We start from the raw sequence: 16,696 nt of genomic DNA, 5'->3' as shown, positions 1-16,696 counted from the left end.
TTCTAGCGCAGAAAAACAGACCAAAGAGTCTAAAAGCGGAGAGAGTGCGCATTTCTAGTGTAGAAAAACAGACCAAAGAGTCTAAAAGCGGAGAGAGTGCGCATTTCTAGTGCAGAAAAACGGGCCAAAGAGTCTAAAAGCGGAGAGGGTGTGCATTTCTAGTGCAGAAAAATGGGCCAAAGAGTCTAAAAGCGGAGAGAGTGCGCATTTCTAGCGCAGAAAAACAGACCAAAGAGTCTAAAAGCGGAGAGAGTGCGCATTTCTAGCGCAGAAAAACAGACCAAAGAGTCTAAAAGCGGAGAGAGTGCGCATTTCTAGTGTAGAAAAACGGGCCAAAGAGTCTAAAAGCGGAGAGAGTGCGCATTTCTAGCGCAGAAAAACGTGCCAAAGAGTCTAAAAGCGGAGAGAGTGCGCATTTCTAGCGCAGAAAAACAGACCAAAGAGTCTAAAAGCGGAGAGAGTGCGCATTTCTAGTGTAGAAAAACGGGCCAAAGAGTCTAAAAGCGGAGAGAGTGCGCATTTCTAGTGCAGAAAAACAGGGCAAAAGAGTCTAAAAGCGGAGAGAGTGCGCATTTCTAGCGCAGAAAAACGGGCCAACGAGTCTAAAAGTTGCCGTAATTAAGGAGTTTAATATTAAGAGACATCATGAAATTAAACATCAATTTGAAAAATCTTAGTTTACACAACACTGTCAAAGATAAAGACAGTTAGTCAAGTAAAATGGTGTGTAAATGAAATAATCAGGAAAAAAGTATTATTTAAAGTGGTATATTTCATTATTTGTTTTATTACAGAGTGTGGCCCGTGACTTCAAATAAATTTCTCCTTCTGGCCCCCAACAAAAAAAGTTTGGACACCCCTGTCCTACACTATCCTCTCTATACTCTCCTACAGTATCTATACTGCCACACACTCCCTATTTTATACTTCCTATTCTACTTTATACTCTAATGCTCCTTAAATGTTCTATATTATGCTACACTACACTATAAACTGACCTTATAGATAATCCAGTTACAACACAGATTTTCAAAGGTTGCTTTCACTATTCTGAAATTTAAATTTTGTTTTTGCACATTACTTTTGGACATCACTTTTTCAAAACATGTAGATGGAAACCGATTAGTTTCTATCTAAGGTCCTGTTCAATTTTTTTCTCACATACTCTACCTCTCTTTTTCTCACCGCAGGCTAAATCCAAATAAATGATATCCGATGCGAGGTGTTGGCCTGTGTTGCCTGGTTATAGCTTTGTTTTCCTTTCCCTCTTTCCATTTTCTTGTTCTTCATTTTTAAAATCCTTTCCTCCATGCTCCAGTGAACCGCACAGCTCTGCCGTAAATCATGTGCAGGAAACGGAGCTCCTGGGTTCCTCTGGAGCTCACTCGGTGCACACTTTACACTCAGGAAATATCTGATATATCTGCTCCTAATCAGCGGCTCCTGAGACACGCTGTACCTGCAGCCTCCTCTCCAGGTAAACCTCTACCTTCCGCTGTTCAGTCAAGGCCAGGAGTATTGCACATGGAGATCTTTGCAACCCACAAGGAGGACAATCCATGAGAACCACCTACTAGCTCACAATTCTGTCGTTCTTTTTCGCTAATTGTACTCAAAATCCCACATCAATGAAAGTAGAAAGCATTCCATGGACATAAGAGACAGTTACTCCAAAAACAAACAGGATTTGGTAAGAGCCAGTAAATTAGCAAGTGTCCCAATACCTTTGTCCACAAAGTCTATGTTGCCAGATCTCTCGCAAACTCACGACCTGCCTTTAAAAATTAACCATCACACTGAATCGACTTTTGGAATTGCCTCCACTAAACTCAAGGCTCAAGAACCTCCAGAACAGAACGTCCCTAATAATGGGGTTAAAAGGTTCAAAGGTCACATGAGGAAATCCCACTGCCATCAGCATTCATCAGACTGGAGATGGCTTTTAAAAAGCATTGGGGACTCGGAAAGTCTTTAAATATTCATGATTTTGTTCACTATTTTGTTCCAAGCAATGAATGCACTAAAACGTCGAGATGACAGATTTAATAAGGAGTGAATCGGATTAAGGGAGCAGCAAAGGAACACCGAGCATTAGGAGGAGCTATGAAGAACATCACTGTTTGCTTGCACTTCTTAGAGCTACATCATCTATAGAATAGGGATCTTAGGGATATTAGCATCGGGTATTCGTCCTGATCTGATCAAAGTTAGCTACATCAGCTAACAGACTATTAGGCCAAACTATGGAACTGAACCATTTACTTATCCTAATGAACCACTGAACCAGGGCACTGTGTGGGCAGCTACATGCTGCTGGTCTGGGAATCTAGGCTTCAGAACTAGGTTCAGAGTAACCTACAGAGGATACAGATGATACACATACCACAGCATGCCCTCAACCTGTCATGCTCTCGAACTATCAGTCAGTAATCCAGCTCAGAAAAACAGAAATGAAATCTGAGTTCAAATTCCACCACAGCAAGTTAGTGTTGAATTATTAAACAGCAATATTTCTTAGTATGGTACACACAAATTGTATCTATCCTAGTGGCTCCTGATTTTTTTTCCACCCCTAACTTACAATCAGTGTGGATTGTTGCCTACCAGCGCTACCGTCAATTGGGTATTTGGTTATATTTTATATAGTGCATTTTTTGTTCTATAAGGCACTCTAAAAATCCTTTCATTTTCTCAAATATCGACAGCACACCTCATAATCTGCTGTGCCTTATGTCTAATTTTTTCCAGTCAGGTTGTAAAAAGCAGCGAAGTTAATCTGTTATACAGGAGTTTTAGTTTAGTTCTCCAGCACTGCTAATTCTTTTGCCGTTCAGAGGTGAGTATTACCCACCTGTAGCCTGCTGCTAACCCCAGCTAGCACTGCTGGAGCAGCATTAGCATTAGCTTGTGCCTTACCAAAGTTTCATAGGCCATAAGGCCAATGTATTTCCTTTCATTTAAAGAAAATTCTTATTATACAATATAAAATATCTTTTCTAATTTATAATCAACTTTTTGCTGTTAATTAACTGTAAAATGTACAAGAAACATTTTTACAGTGTACGAACGTGGAGATATCAGGACTTAAAAACACAGTCTCCATCTGCTTGTTCATCTTCTCTACCATCTAAAGATAAATAAGACCCCACACAATCAGAACTGAGCAGAACTGGCAAGCTATAAGAGAGCGAAGCAGAATCCTCACTAAAAGCAGGATAAGCACTGGCTCAGCTGTTGAAATGAGGTGAAAGCTCAGTGACCTGAAAGGGTTCAACAGTGATGCTGAGACGTTTTTAAGATTAACTACTAAAAGAAGCAGCCAGGCAATCAGATTGTGTGTGTTTAACCCAAAGTAGCACATTGTACAGTATGCTGAGTTTAATTTTATTAACCACACTCAGGCCTAATTACTGATAGATCTGTAGAATCAATAAATCACTTAAATAACAGAACCTGTCTGACAACATTAAGCAGCTAAAAGATCTTAAAAAGCAACACATTATGCCACAATCTAAATAAATTCAAGAGCATGGACAACTCATCCAGGAGGTCACAAAATAATCTAGAACAACAAAAGAACTGCGGGGCTCACTCGCCTCAGTTAAGGTCAGTGTTAATGATTTATTTATGAGAAGGAGACTGGTTCAAACATGTTCTACATAAAAGAGTTCCAATGCAAAAAAAAAAAAACAATGTTGACCAAAAACTAAATAAATTAATAATAAAAAAAATGGCCCATCTCACGTTTACCCATCGCTTTCTGGAAAGGCGCGCGTGTCCCATTACATCTGGCATAAAAGCATAAAACAGAAAAAGAACATTATACGGAGAGTGAAACATGGTGGTGGCCATCTGTTCATGACCTCAAGCTCAGTCCTACTTGGGTTCTGCAGCAGGACAATGATTCCCAATCACACGAACAAGTTCATCTCTTGCTTGCGTAAACTAAAATGAGTGTATTGACCTTATTTTAAATAACAGGGAATATCAGCAGGATTATATTTTATATTGAATAATTAGTATAAATAATTAATATTTCATAAATTGTGAAGGGAACATGCCTTCTCAGAGTTAATGGCAGCTCATCCACGGCTAAGGGTTTTGAATCACACGCAGAAAATGTCAGAGAGAATGTTAAAAAAGAGGTAAAAGAAAGAGAGAGTGAGCCTAAAGGAGAAAGAGGAAGAGCAGAATTTTTGACATTTTTAAATGGAAGTGGATAATAAACACACCTAACTGTCTCTCTTGCATTGTTCCTCTATTGCCCCGTTAAATCCCATCCTCTTTGTGTTGTATAGTGGAGCAGCTCAGAGGAAGAGGCCTTTCTATCAGCTCTGTGATGTATCACACAGGAAGTGCCGAACAATAAAACCGCCCAGTTTCCCGCAGAACTACCTTAAAGTTAGGACTTCCTAAGGTAACTGGAGGAGAGAGAGCTCTCAGCGTGAGTCTCACTCGGCCAGTTAAAGAGTCTTCTGACCGTGCGTCCACACCGAACACCATAAAATCACTCTGCGTCCCCCGTGGGGCATCTTCCAACAATGGGCACACAGACAGTAAGGATACAGATATTTCTAAACATTATACACTCATACGAAGGTTTAACATTATTTGAAATGCATGCATCATGTGCATGCAAGCATCGTCTATGCATCTCTTTATTATGTGTTAAAACTAGTGCTTCTATTGGTGGATATTCTGTGATTAACTGCAATTAATAGCATTTATTCTTCTTAAGGCACCAGCTTTTACAGTGGACTTTTAAAAGTAAATTTAAAAAAATGAATGCAAGAAATGTAAAATGCAATTCTATTCATATTAGTGGTGTCAATAAAAATGTTTAAAGGGAGATGAAACCAACATAAGGTGCTGGAATAAAGAATGAATAATCAATTGGATAAAGGAAACTTTTTTTTACTTTACCGTAAACATCTCAGCTTGGTTGTAAGGATTTCCTCCTGAAATAGAACTTAATTTGCTGAATATAAAAATCTCAGGAAGTCTTATTATGCTGGTATTGCACACATGCTCACAATGGGGGGGATGACCATTTAAATGGCCTGGAGGAAATATGTAACAGCCAGTATTCAGTAATGTGTGCACTGTCCCTTTAAGAGCCACTAACGCTCAGGCGGAGCACATGTGTAGAAAAAGAGTAAATATAGTGAGAGGATTCTGTGTTCTAGCGCGTCTATCTGAGCAGTGTAACAAGAATTAAAACATTTATTCATATTGACCAGTCAATGAAGGAGGTAAGCCCTCTGCTCGCAAGACTGCCACCTCCCAAAACTAAAAAAAAAAAAACAAGCAGTTTTTGTCTCTAAAAGCTAAACAAAAAGACGATTACTCCACTGTGGATGCAAGAGAGAGTTTGTCTTGCTGGTTGTTGGTGCAACTTTCCTCCTTCATTTTGCGAGCGGAACAAATCTTCAGAAGGAACCGAAAATCAGAGCAGCAATTTCAGCCCGGACATATCAGAATCTGTTTCTGATTGGTAGCCTTTGGTATTGATTGGTAGTAACATCAGAGTAACCTACAGACATGCCATACCATGCCCTCAACCTGTCATGAACCTCAAACTATCAGTCAGTAATCCAGCTCAGGAAAACAGTCCCAGTTTAAATCCCAGTTTAACTTCCACAACAGCCATCCAGTGTTGATTAAAAAAAAAAAAACTAACTTTTCTTAGTATAGTACACAAAAAATGGCTACTGTTTTTTTTTTCCTTATTTGCATAATGAACATGTACCATTAACCCCTAACTCACCATAAGTGTGGAGTCATGCCTACAAGCACTATCGTTCCTTGGGTATTTGGTTGTATTTGGTTGTGTTGTAGGCCATAAGAGCAAGTTACCATTTCATTTAAAGAAAAGTCTTATTACACAATAAAATATTGTATATATGTATCTTTCTTCAGAGACAAGAAAAATAAATTCTTAAAAAATAAATGTGTTGCACTACTCATTTGCATAAAGTTTAACTCTCTCGTGTCGCTTAAATGGGCTGCTTTGTCACTGGCGGTGCATTAGGTGTGGACGCACGGTTGGTGTTAAGGTGCTTCTGGGAAACCCTGCCCTTAACTGGATTATCGATTGATCTGTGTGAGTGAGGGGCCACACACACAACCACACACACACACACACACACTCACACACACATGGGATAGATACATCAGGTGTGTGAGGGGGGGTCTGTGGTCAGGTTCAGTTGGTTTTAAAGGGGTGAAGAGAGAGAGAGAGAGAGAGAGAGAGAGAGATGCAAGCAGGTTTGTTTAGTGTACTTTATCAGTGTTACAGAGTCCTACTGCTGTCTTACATCACTTACGACTGGCTGTCACAGAGGACACACACACACACACACACACACACTCCTATGTCTCAGTGAGAACCCTTAGAGCAGAGTAGCTCCACATCAGGAGCTCTAATTAATTACTTCAGAGCTACAAACGGCCCACAGAGAGAGAAAGAGAGAGAAAGAGAGAGAGAGAGAGAGAGAGGGAGAGAGAAAAAGAGTGAGAAAAAGAGAGATTCCGAGCTAAAAAGTGTTTGAATTAGAAAAGCTAAGTGACAGCAGAACGTAAGCAGCTGCTATAGAAGGATAAACGCTGTTAAAAAAAAAAGCTCTATGTGATTTATGCCGCTAGATGTCGCACTAGAGCACCAGTATCCCAGACCAGAACAAACGCTCTGCTTTCCTCCAGTCAAACCTTGCAGAGGCTATATCTGACATAATCGTAAACTCCTTAAATTCTTGTAGAACATGTAGATAAAGCAGACTTGCTAACTGGATACCCCTCTCAAGAGTACATCACTCAGCTCAGTAGTAGTAGCAGTGAGTATCAGAACACAAGAGAGCTAACAAACACCACTAACCACACAAAACAGCACAAGAAACGGGTAAAAGCCAAGGTTTTTAGTCATTGCATTTTATACATATATGACATAATCGTAAACTCCAATACTTGTCGAACATGTAGATGTAGCAAACTTGCTAACTAGATAACCCTCTCAAGAGTACATCACTCAGCTCAGTAGTATTAGTAGGGAGTATCAGAAAAGAGTAGAGCTAACAAACACCACTAACCACATGGAACAGCACAAGAAACAGGTAAAGGCCAAGGCTTTTAATCATTTAATTTGATGCATATTATTTTAAATTTGTAATGTCCAGCCCTACCAACGGTTTCTTGTAGTGCTGGGCGGTATGACCAGCACTTAAAAAGTATATCACAATATTTTTCAAGATCCTGATGGTTTCACGGTATATCACAGTATTTTTAGTATTATTATTATGAATCTAGTTTTATGTAATTATTTTTTGCACAACTGGCCTTAAATATAGGTTTCTGACTTACTCTACTGTTAGGAGAACATATAATATAAAACGCTAAGGCTTTAAATTAAGGCTTTGATTACTATTGGGTTTACTTTGTCCCACAAAATCGCACAATATATTAAGGAATCCGACTTCATTAGCATGTAGATGAAGCAGACTTGCTAACTGGATACCCCTCTCAAGAGAACATCACTCAGCTCAGTAGTAGTAGCAGTGAGTATCAGAACACAAAAGAGAGCTAACAAACACCACTAACCACACGAACCAGCACTAATAGGTACAGGCCAAGACTTTTAATCATCGTCAAAAAGTACAGCAGCAACAGTCGGAAAGCATATTAAAAAAATTTCATACTGATTAATATTTTAATGCTAGATAAACAGGCCTTCTGCAGCCTTCTGAAAGCAGCCCTGCATGATGACAGAATTCTAAGCAATGCCTGAACTGGTTAAAATGTACTTACGTCATGGCCTGGTAGATGGACTCCACTCCGAAGCGCATGGCAAATTCATCCACAATTTCCTGAGAAATGTCATCATAGTAAACCTTCCATGCCTCGTCACCCTTGACCTCAGGAATCTTCACAGCGCCACTGTTCTTCACCTCCGTCAGATAGTGGAACAGGTTCTATGCCAGATAACGAAAAAATCAGCAACACATTGATGCATTTTATACATATTACAATGATGCATCAATGTTTGCTTTCCAACCCTACCAACGGTTTCTTGTAGTATACCATGGTATTTTTATTATATATATATATTTTATTATATATATATATATATATATATATATATATATATATTTTTTTTTTTTTTTTGTATGACTGAGCTTTAATATACAGCTCTGGAAAAAATTAAGAGACAACTTTAGTTTTTGAATCAGTTTCTCTGATTTTACCATTTTTAAGTAAAATGACATTTCTCTTAAATTCCAAATAAAAATATTGTTATTTAGAGCATTTATTTGCAGAAAATGAGAAATAGTTGAAATAACAAAAAAAGATGCAGAGCTTTCAGAGCTCAGATAATGCAAAGAAAACAAGTTAATATTCATAAAGTTTTAAGAGTTCAGAAATCAATATTTGGTGGAATAATCCTGTTTTTTAATCACAGTTGTTCATGCAAAGTGCATGTTCTCCTCCACCAGTCTTAAACACTGCTTTTGGATAACTTTATGCCTGCACTCCTGGTGAAGAAATTCAAGCAGTTCAGTTTGGTTTGTTGGCTTGTGATCATCCATCTTCCTCTTGATTATATTCCAGAGGTTTTCAATTTGGTAAAATCAAAGAAACTCATCATTTTTACGTGGTCTCTTATTTTTTTTACAGAGCTGTATTTGTAGAGATTAGATAAAGATCTGATCACAATGCAGGCCAGATAGGCCAGATCTATGTAGGAAAATAATGATTATTGAGGGTTTACAAACCTAATTAAAACACTGTAACTAATAATATGATGTTGTTGGAATAAAATATATGTTAATATCATTAGATACACTTTATTTACTTGTTTATTTATTCACACACCTCATGTAAACATGTGTACTGGCCGTGAGGCGGAGCCACTTTCTCCTCTCCCTTCATCTCCACATTTATCTTCAGCCTGATGGCCCCGGACACCATGGACTTATCTGTTCTTTTTTCTACAGGGCGAGAGAGCGAGAAAGAGAGAGAGAAAGAGAGAAAAAGAGACAGAGAGAAAGGGAGAGAGAACAGAACAAAAATAATTTTTCGCCTAAAATATTTAATGACGTGTCGGCCATGTCCAAATTTTTGACAGTTCAATCATACTTGACGAAACAGAGAAAAAGAATGATGAGGGACAATCTATCTGTCTGTCTCTCTATCTTTCTATCTATCTGTCTATCTATCTAACCATCTATAATATATATGGTCAAAAGTATTTGCTTACATTTGCTTACACATGCATATACATTGTTGCATCTGAAATCGAGGCTAATAAAACACAGTATCCTGATTTTGTTAAAGTAACTGTCTCTACTGTCCAGGGAAGGATTTCTCTTAGATTTCGGTATCATTTTTTATTTTTGCTGTGGGGATTTGACTGCATTCATTGACAAGAGCATTACTCATCCCAAGATTCACTGCTATACAGCTCAATGCTGGGGATTATACCCTACAAGCCCATGCCTGGCATTGGGAATGGTGTCAATAGGCTTATATTTATCTGCTCCAGATGGTCCTATTCTATTGGCAGTACATCTACCAAAGAAGTGGATTAATGGAGATGTTCCGTGTAAAAGAAAACAGAGTCTAAGACCAGGCTAATGTCTATCTAGAATACAAAGTCTGGAAATCTTATTTTACAGCCTGCGCAAGGCGTGTCACAAGGCTCATTGCTATCTTACACCCTGGCAACTGTCTATTTAAACAACTTGTGTCTGTGTTGTTTAAATAGCAAAGACACTTCTGAATATATCTACGCCGATAAGCGTGGTGGTCTGGAAGTGAGATGCATTGAGTAACAGTAAGTTCCTGGTGTATTGCTATCATGGCAATGGAAAACACAAGTGTGCCACTGACTGAATAAATCCCTGACAACAGTCAACCGCCAGACGTCCATTGCTATCTTGGCGAAGCAGGAGTACAGCGCATTAACATAAAAAATAAACAGAATACAGAGTAAAATAACATTGCTTTTCTAGTAAATGCCACCTTGCGCACCTAACAGCATGAACCTGTAGGTCAGTTTCCTCTGCTGAGAAGTGCTGCACTGTTAAAATAAAAATCCACCAAAGTTAGAGCTCACCTGGCTCTAAAAGGGAATAGCGAGTGTCAGTCTTGACACTATTAGTCTGTCTTCTCCAGACTCTAAACTTTCTAAACAAAACTCCAAACTTGACTTCCCAACATCTCCACTCCACCGTTCATGAGACGCTACAGTGTTCCTGCTCTCCAAGCTTCTGATCGTTCCCACCTGACCTCTGTGTATATAAACACCCATCAGTTTGCTCTCCTCGTTGCCGAGTATTGAATCTAGTTTTCTTCTCTGCCTCTTTTACTTGATAGTTCTACCTTTCCTATGACAAAGAGAGTACGGAAAGTCTGGCTGGCTGGCCAAACAACCGCAAAAAAAAAATTGTGGGTGGGGTGAGGTGGATGTGGGCAGGGTGAGGTGGATGTGGGCAGGGTGGGGTGGGTTTAGATGCGATTTAAAAGGGATAGTAAAACTGTTTGTTTGCCTGTTTGTAATGTACTATATTATCACATATGTTATCTACAAAACTTTCAATTAAAACTTGATTACAAAAAAAGAATCTAATCGTTTCCCTCATAACTCTTGTAAGATTAACCCCCTTATAAATAAACTTTATGAAGAGTATCTGTGTGTTTTCGTCGTGTGTCTGACCAGTGTGACAGCGAGTCAAATGTCAAATGATTAATTTACACGCTCCGCCCAAAATCATGACACACCCATGATTAATTAAGAGAATTAGTACATGCCTTTTGCATGTTTTTGAGCTGCACAGGGTGTACTTTTCCTGTCGTTACGATAGCAAAGACACACTGACACTCCCTAAATCAAGCTGCACGGTTGCCAGCTCACCTATAGATCGATAAAATAGGCCGCCTATTTTCGAATGAACTACAACTAGGGTTAACAAATAATGTAATATTTATTTTTATTATTATTTTTATGCTTAGAAAAGCTGCTGAGCTTCAATTGAAGCTTTCACTTCTTACTGACTCTAACTCTGAACTTATTCAGCAGAGAGACTCCAAATTTGAAATTTACTGAAAGGGGTTAGTTATAAAAATCTCAGAGCGGTGAGGGTCCTCTATAGACGTGCCTTCCCTGCTTCAGAAGGAGCTTCCTTTAACAGAATGTGTGGGTTATTTATATCACGCTGGCTTGCTGGCTGTTGGTGTGGTGTGAAAGCAGATGGAGAGGAATTGGAAACGCCGCCGCTTCAGTTTGGCCCCAGTCATGGGTGGAAGGTGCTGATTAAAGATGCTCAGGCTTCCGTTCCAAACTGGGAACAACAACAACAACAACAACAGCAGCGCTCTGTGCTTAAACACCTCCATACAAACAAAACTATCCATCTTCTAGAGAACGGGTGAGAGCACCGACTCGGTTCACACAAAGAAAATCAGTCACAAATGCTAATGCTGCTGAAAATGAAGAGGAGCAGATCATCAACATAGAAAAAAACCCGGAACTAGTTTAGAATAGATATACTGTACTGTTCCAGTCAAGAGTTTGGACACACCTCTTCTCATTTAGTATTTTTCAGTTTTCTTTCTTTTTAATGTTTTTTTTTTTTTTTACATTGTAAATGTATTATTAAAGATATAAAAAGCTATACAGGAACACATGCAGAATTATTTTGTTTTGATAAACAAACCAGCATATATTTTTTTTTACTTTAGTTTCTTGCTAAAGTACCCATGCTAATCAGTGCTAATCACTGCAGGACTGAGAATAAAAGAGCCACCACCCAAATAATAGTAATGATAATATTAGCTGCTCTGTGGTGGTCTATCCTGTGGGCTGGTGCTTATTGCTAGACTGTAGATCATCTGTTGATTCACCGTTTGTATTTGTGTTAGTCATCCTCTGGCCCTTCATCAGTGGTCAGTTTTTGACCGTAGAGCAAATCTTCACTGGATATTTTTGGTGATGACTCAGTACAAAGTCAGTGTCCACTGAGTGGAAGCACAAGGAGGGTTTTTGATAAAGTTGCAACTGATTTAAAGTAAAAATAAAGGTTTTGATTCAAGATCTAATTAAGACAAAGCACAAGGAACAGTAGGAGTTTCGTTATACGTGAGTTATTTTGTGTATTTTTGTCTAATTTTCTCCATAATTTGAAAGGCCAATTACCCAACCACTCATCAGGATGATAATACTGTAATTCTGGACAGACTAGCATCACTGGGAAGTCAACGTGCTCAGAAAAAGCATTGCCGATTTTGCTCTCTCTCTCTCTCTCTCTCAGACTCCGGCTGCTGATGGCAGGCAGCATGAACTGGGAGTCAAACCAGCACAGTGGCAGCGATTCAGTTTGTTGGACCACTAGGCTCCCAAACATAGGTCTTTTTTTTAATAAAGTGGCCAGTGAGAGAAAATACAACGTAAGTGTTTCTAATAAACTGGCCACTGAAGGTTCTAAAAACGATGTGTTTTAAAGATTCTTACCGAGGTTGTACCAAACGTCCATTTCTCCGCTCAGCATTCGGACCTCGATGATGGTCTGTCCCAGGAAGTCGTCCGACTCTTTCTTAAAGTGCTGCTTCACTCGAGACTTGATGTCGTCATCCTCGTCCCACACCCGCACCTTTATACGGTCTGTAGCATTGTGGCATTCACTGGAATAGAGAAACAACAGAAAGTGTGTGAGATGTCTTACACACACACACACACATACAAACACATAGCCAACAAGTTTTTGATCATTAATTTCACACTCTTCCAGTGGTGGAACTGTTTTGCAAAACATACACCCCCAATCTGCCATTTACTTGAAGAAGAATTGAGAAAACTGAGTCGCACTACAGCTCTCTCTCTCTCTCTCTCTATATATATATATATATATATATATATATATATATATGTTGTTTTATTTCAGTTATAGAGCTTCATATATAGGAAAAAATATATGGAAACTCACAGAAATGGTAAGAATTTCATGTTTAGCATGGTTATGGATAGGAGAAGGTTTAGTTTAGGCTAAGGTTACTTAAACAGTATGTAGTTCAATATACAGCACTGAAAAAATATTAAGAGACCACTTCAGTTTCTGAATCAATTTCTCAGATTTTGCTATTTATAGGTTTATGTTAGTAAAATGAACATTGTTGTTTTATTCTATGACAAAAAAGATGCAGAGCTTTCAGTTCATTTTAAGTTCATATTAAAGAGTTTAGAAATCAGTATTTGGTGGAATAACCCGGGTTTTTAGTGCATTTTAGTACAGTTTTCATGCATCTTGCCATGTTCTCCTCCACCAGTCTTACACACTGCTTTTGGATAACTTTATGCTATATCATTCCTGGTGCAAAAAAATCAAGCAGTTCAGCTTGGTTTGATGGTTCATCTATTTTCCTCTTGATTATATTATATGCCATAGTGGTCTCTTATTTTTTTTTTTTCCAGAGGAAAAAGTCTTCTTTTACCAAGAAGTAACAAAAAAAGTGTTGTAATTTTCAATAGAGTAATTAAAGTCGTCTAATATTTAGTGCATAGCTAGTTTAATAAAAAAAAAATATATAAATAAAAAAAAAAAAAATATATATATATATATATATATATATATATATATATATATATATATATATATATATATATATATATAAATACAAATGAATGCACAGGGCCTAAGATTGTGGTCTTTTTTTAAAAGCTTTGAATGTATATATTTAAACCAGAATAGTCATTTAAGTTAGCTATATGCTAACATACTACTAGAATTCCATAGGATGGCTAACATATATTTTTTTTGTGCATTTTTTCACAAATGTGACCTGATATGAAAATAATAGCTCCAGTTTAATAATATATATCACTACAGATCACAAATCAACCATCACTGTGACAAACTCTGACAAACTTCAGCCCAAACTTTTTTTTATTAAATTTTCAATAGAAAAATAAAAGGCTTCAGTTGAAGGGATGCAAACAGATTATGAGAATTATGATGGAAGCTGTGTATACGCCTTTTATCTGTAATATCCACGGGGACTGATGATCATATCACATAAGCATCATCCACAATTCCGCTCTGCCTCACCAAGAGAGAAAGCGTTACGATACAAAAGCAGGATGAAGGCCTGAACATCTGGCCCTCTAAAACAGCAGGGGCTTAAGATAATGAAACCCTCCTCAGTTCAAAGCAGCTGCTCTAAACTTTAACATCCTCGCATTAATGGCCGAACGAGTCACAGGAACGGCGGCGTTTTGCTCTCTGACTCCAATAACAGCAGCGAATGGGAGACATTTAGGGGTTTCACATCTTCACCAAAAGAGCTAATGGACTCTTAGCAACTGTTCATAATAATAAAACCATGCTGTAATTTTACAGGGATTATTACAGACTCAAATCTGTTCAGAGTCAGAGAATATCTTTCCTGTATTTATGTTTAAATCCAAGACAAAACAGATGTTCAGGGTCTTATTTAAGTCATCAACTGTGCACTGTGCAGCTTGATTTAGGACGTTTCAAAGTGTCTTTGCTATCGTAATGATGGTAAAAGTATGCCTTGCACATCTCAAAACTCGATAAAGACGTCTGCTTTATCAGACGTCACAGTTACCTTCACGCACCATGTGGCCTCGGTTGCTCGATCCTGCCGCTTTGCGCTTTATAACATCAGAAAAATTAGACCGTTTCTGACGCAACAGGCCACCCAACTCCTGGTACAAGCAGTTGTCATCTCACGCCTCGACTACTGCAATGCCCTGCTAACTGGCCTCCCGGCCTGTGTAGTAAAACCACTCCAAATGATCCAGAATGCAGCAGCACGTCTGGTCTTCAACCAGCCAAAACGGGCACGTCACCCCGCTGCTCATTGAGCTCCACTGGCTACCAGTTGATGCTCGCATCAAATTCAAAACTCTTACAATCGCCTACAAGGTGATGACAGAACAGCTCCTTCCTACCTGCACTCACTCCTGAAGGCTTACGCTACCTCCCGGCCGCTGCGCTCCTCCAATGAACGTCGCCTCGCTTTACCAAACATTCACACAAAGCAATCCAGACTGTTCTCATACAGAGTTCCCCAATGGTGGAACAAACTTCCTTCCACTACCAGATCAGGAGAATCTCTCACTATCTTTAAGAGACTCCTGAAGACAGAGCTCTTCAAAGAGCAGTTTTCTCAGTTTTCTTCCCAGTAGACTCATTTGTTCTGCCCCCAACACAAGGCAACTAAAGCTCAACACACTTGGAGGAGAACACTAACCCTCATTAACCTTTTGAACCCTAGACTGTTTTGGTGTGTTTTTTCTCTGTTAATATATTGTGAGTTCCTCTTTCAGGTCTTATAACACAGTAATTATATCGGACAGACGCATGCCCTGATCTCTTTTACTCCAGAAGACATACGGCTGCTCAAAATTATAATCATTTAAAATGTAAAAGGAAGCAGAATTGTTATGTTTTCCTCTAACTGATTATGTTTTGGTTAAAATTTTACCAAAAGCCTGTTTTTTTTTTTTTAAATGTATTCACTTTAAATATATTCACACCCAAGAGAGCTTTTCAAAAATGGTTAGACTAGAGTGTATTTGAGTTGAAAGCATAAGAATATTGATAATAGTTCATTACATTGCTTATTATTTATTACTTTGATACAATACATGGAGAAACAGCATCAGGTGGAGTTATTTTATATTTCTGGATAATCAATAATCAGACCTCTAGGATACATGTAGATACTAAAAACCTGACACTCAGAGCAGCCTATGCCTTTCAGTATTTTAATCAGGACACAAAGAAAACTAAATACAAAAATGTAAACTTTTTAGTCTAAATACATAAAAATGTTTAGTGCAAAAAAACTACTTAGTAAAAATGTGCGAGTAAATTAAAAACTATATGAAGTAGTGCGCACACCATATCTAGCTTTAGTTTGAGTAAAGCAGGTAGTTTTACACTTTTTCTGTGGATACTTTTGAGTCTTTATTTACTGATATTATTTGGTTTGAAACATCATATAAATATGTTTGAAGCACTAAAGATAAATACTATTGGTTGGGGAAGGAGATCTCACTTTTTTAGGTGTTTTTCTCAATGGGTTTCTCATAGATTTAGCTTTACCGCACTGGGATGGGATCACTATTTTTAGAAAGAATAAGTTCCTCCCTTTCTAATCATATATGGATTATGTTTATGTGTGAAGGGGTTCCTGAGTAAATAAGCTGAGAACACAAGGTGAGATTTTGGACGGAAAATCTGTCCGTAGGGTTCTACGGGTTAACAGGTCCCCACACTGTCTATAAGGGGGAGTCATCCTTTGCTCCCCGGTAAAGTGAGGCCTGTAATGATCTCCTGATGATAAAGCCAGTGATCATACGGCTGTGGCGCAGCTATCTGAAGCACTACGGTTTGTAGAAATCATCAATAACAAACGGAGAGGTGCTGGTGCTTCAGAGACTTCCTCCCAGAGAGTGAGACACGACGAGACAAACGACTGCATTTAATCGAAACATACCGAGCAGACAGATGAGTTTATTTCTATACAGGAAAGCAGAACGTGCAGCAACTATAGAGAACAGAAGCTGAGAGAGATACAGAGAGATACAGAGAGAAACAGAGAGATAGAGAAAATAAAAAAAAGAAAAAGTTCATAAAAGAGAGAGGAATCAGTTCATCCTCCTGCTTTTAGTGGCCTG

The 16,696-nt window shown here is 38.4% G+C and overlaps 1 protein-coding gene across 3 annotated transcripts in view; it reads right to left on the bottom strand.

The window, feature by feature from the left end:
- LOC103026877 (protein unc-13 homolog C) overlaps nt 1–16,696 on the bottom strand; it is a 365,017-nt gene that overhangs the window by 239,138 nt on the left and 109,183 nt on the right. For all 3 annotated transcript variants that reach the window (XM_049483498.1, XM_049483499.1, XM_049483500.1), the window contains exons 10-12: nt 12,503–12,672; nt 8,866–8,981; nt 7,801–7,964 (exon numbers count right to left, since the gene is read on the bottom strand). In XM_049483498.1, coding sequence (XP_049339455.1) covers nt 7,801–7,964; nt 8,866–8,981; nt 12,503–12,672 — 450 coding nt within the window. The remainder of the gene's footprint in view (nt 1–7,800; nt 7,965–8,865; nt 8,982–12,502; nt 12,673–16,696) is intronic.

This window comes from Astyanax mexicanus, chromosome 9 (genome assembly GCF_023375975.1).
Source record: "Astyanax mexicanus isolate ESR-SI-001 chromosome 9, AstMex3_surface, whole genome shotgun sequence".
NCBI classification, from domain to species: domain Eukaryota; kingdom Metazoa; phylum Chordata; class Actinopteri; order Characiformes; family Acestrorhamphidae; genus Astyanax; species Astyanax mexicanus.
This window is presented reverse-complemented; position numbering and strand designations above follow the sequence as displayed.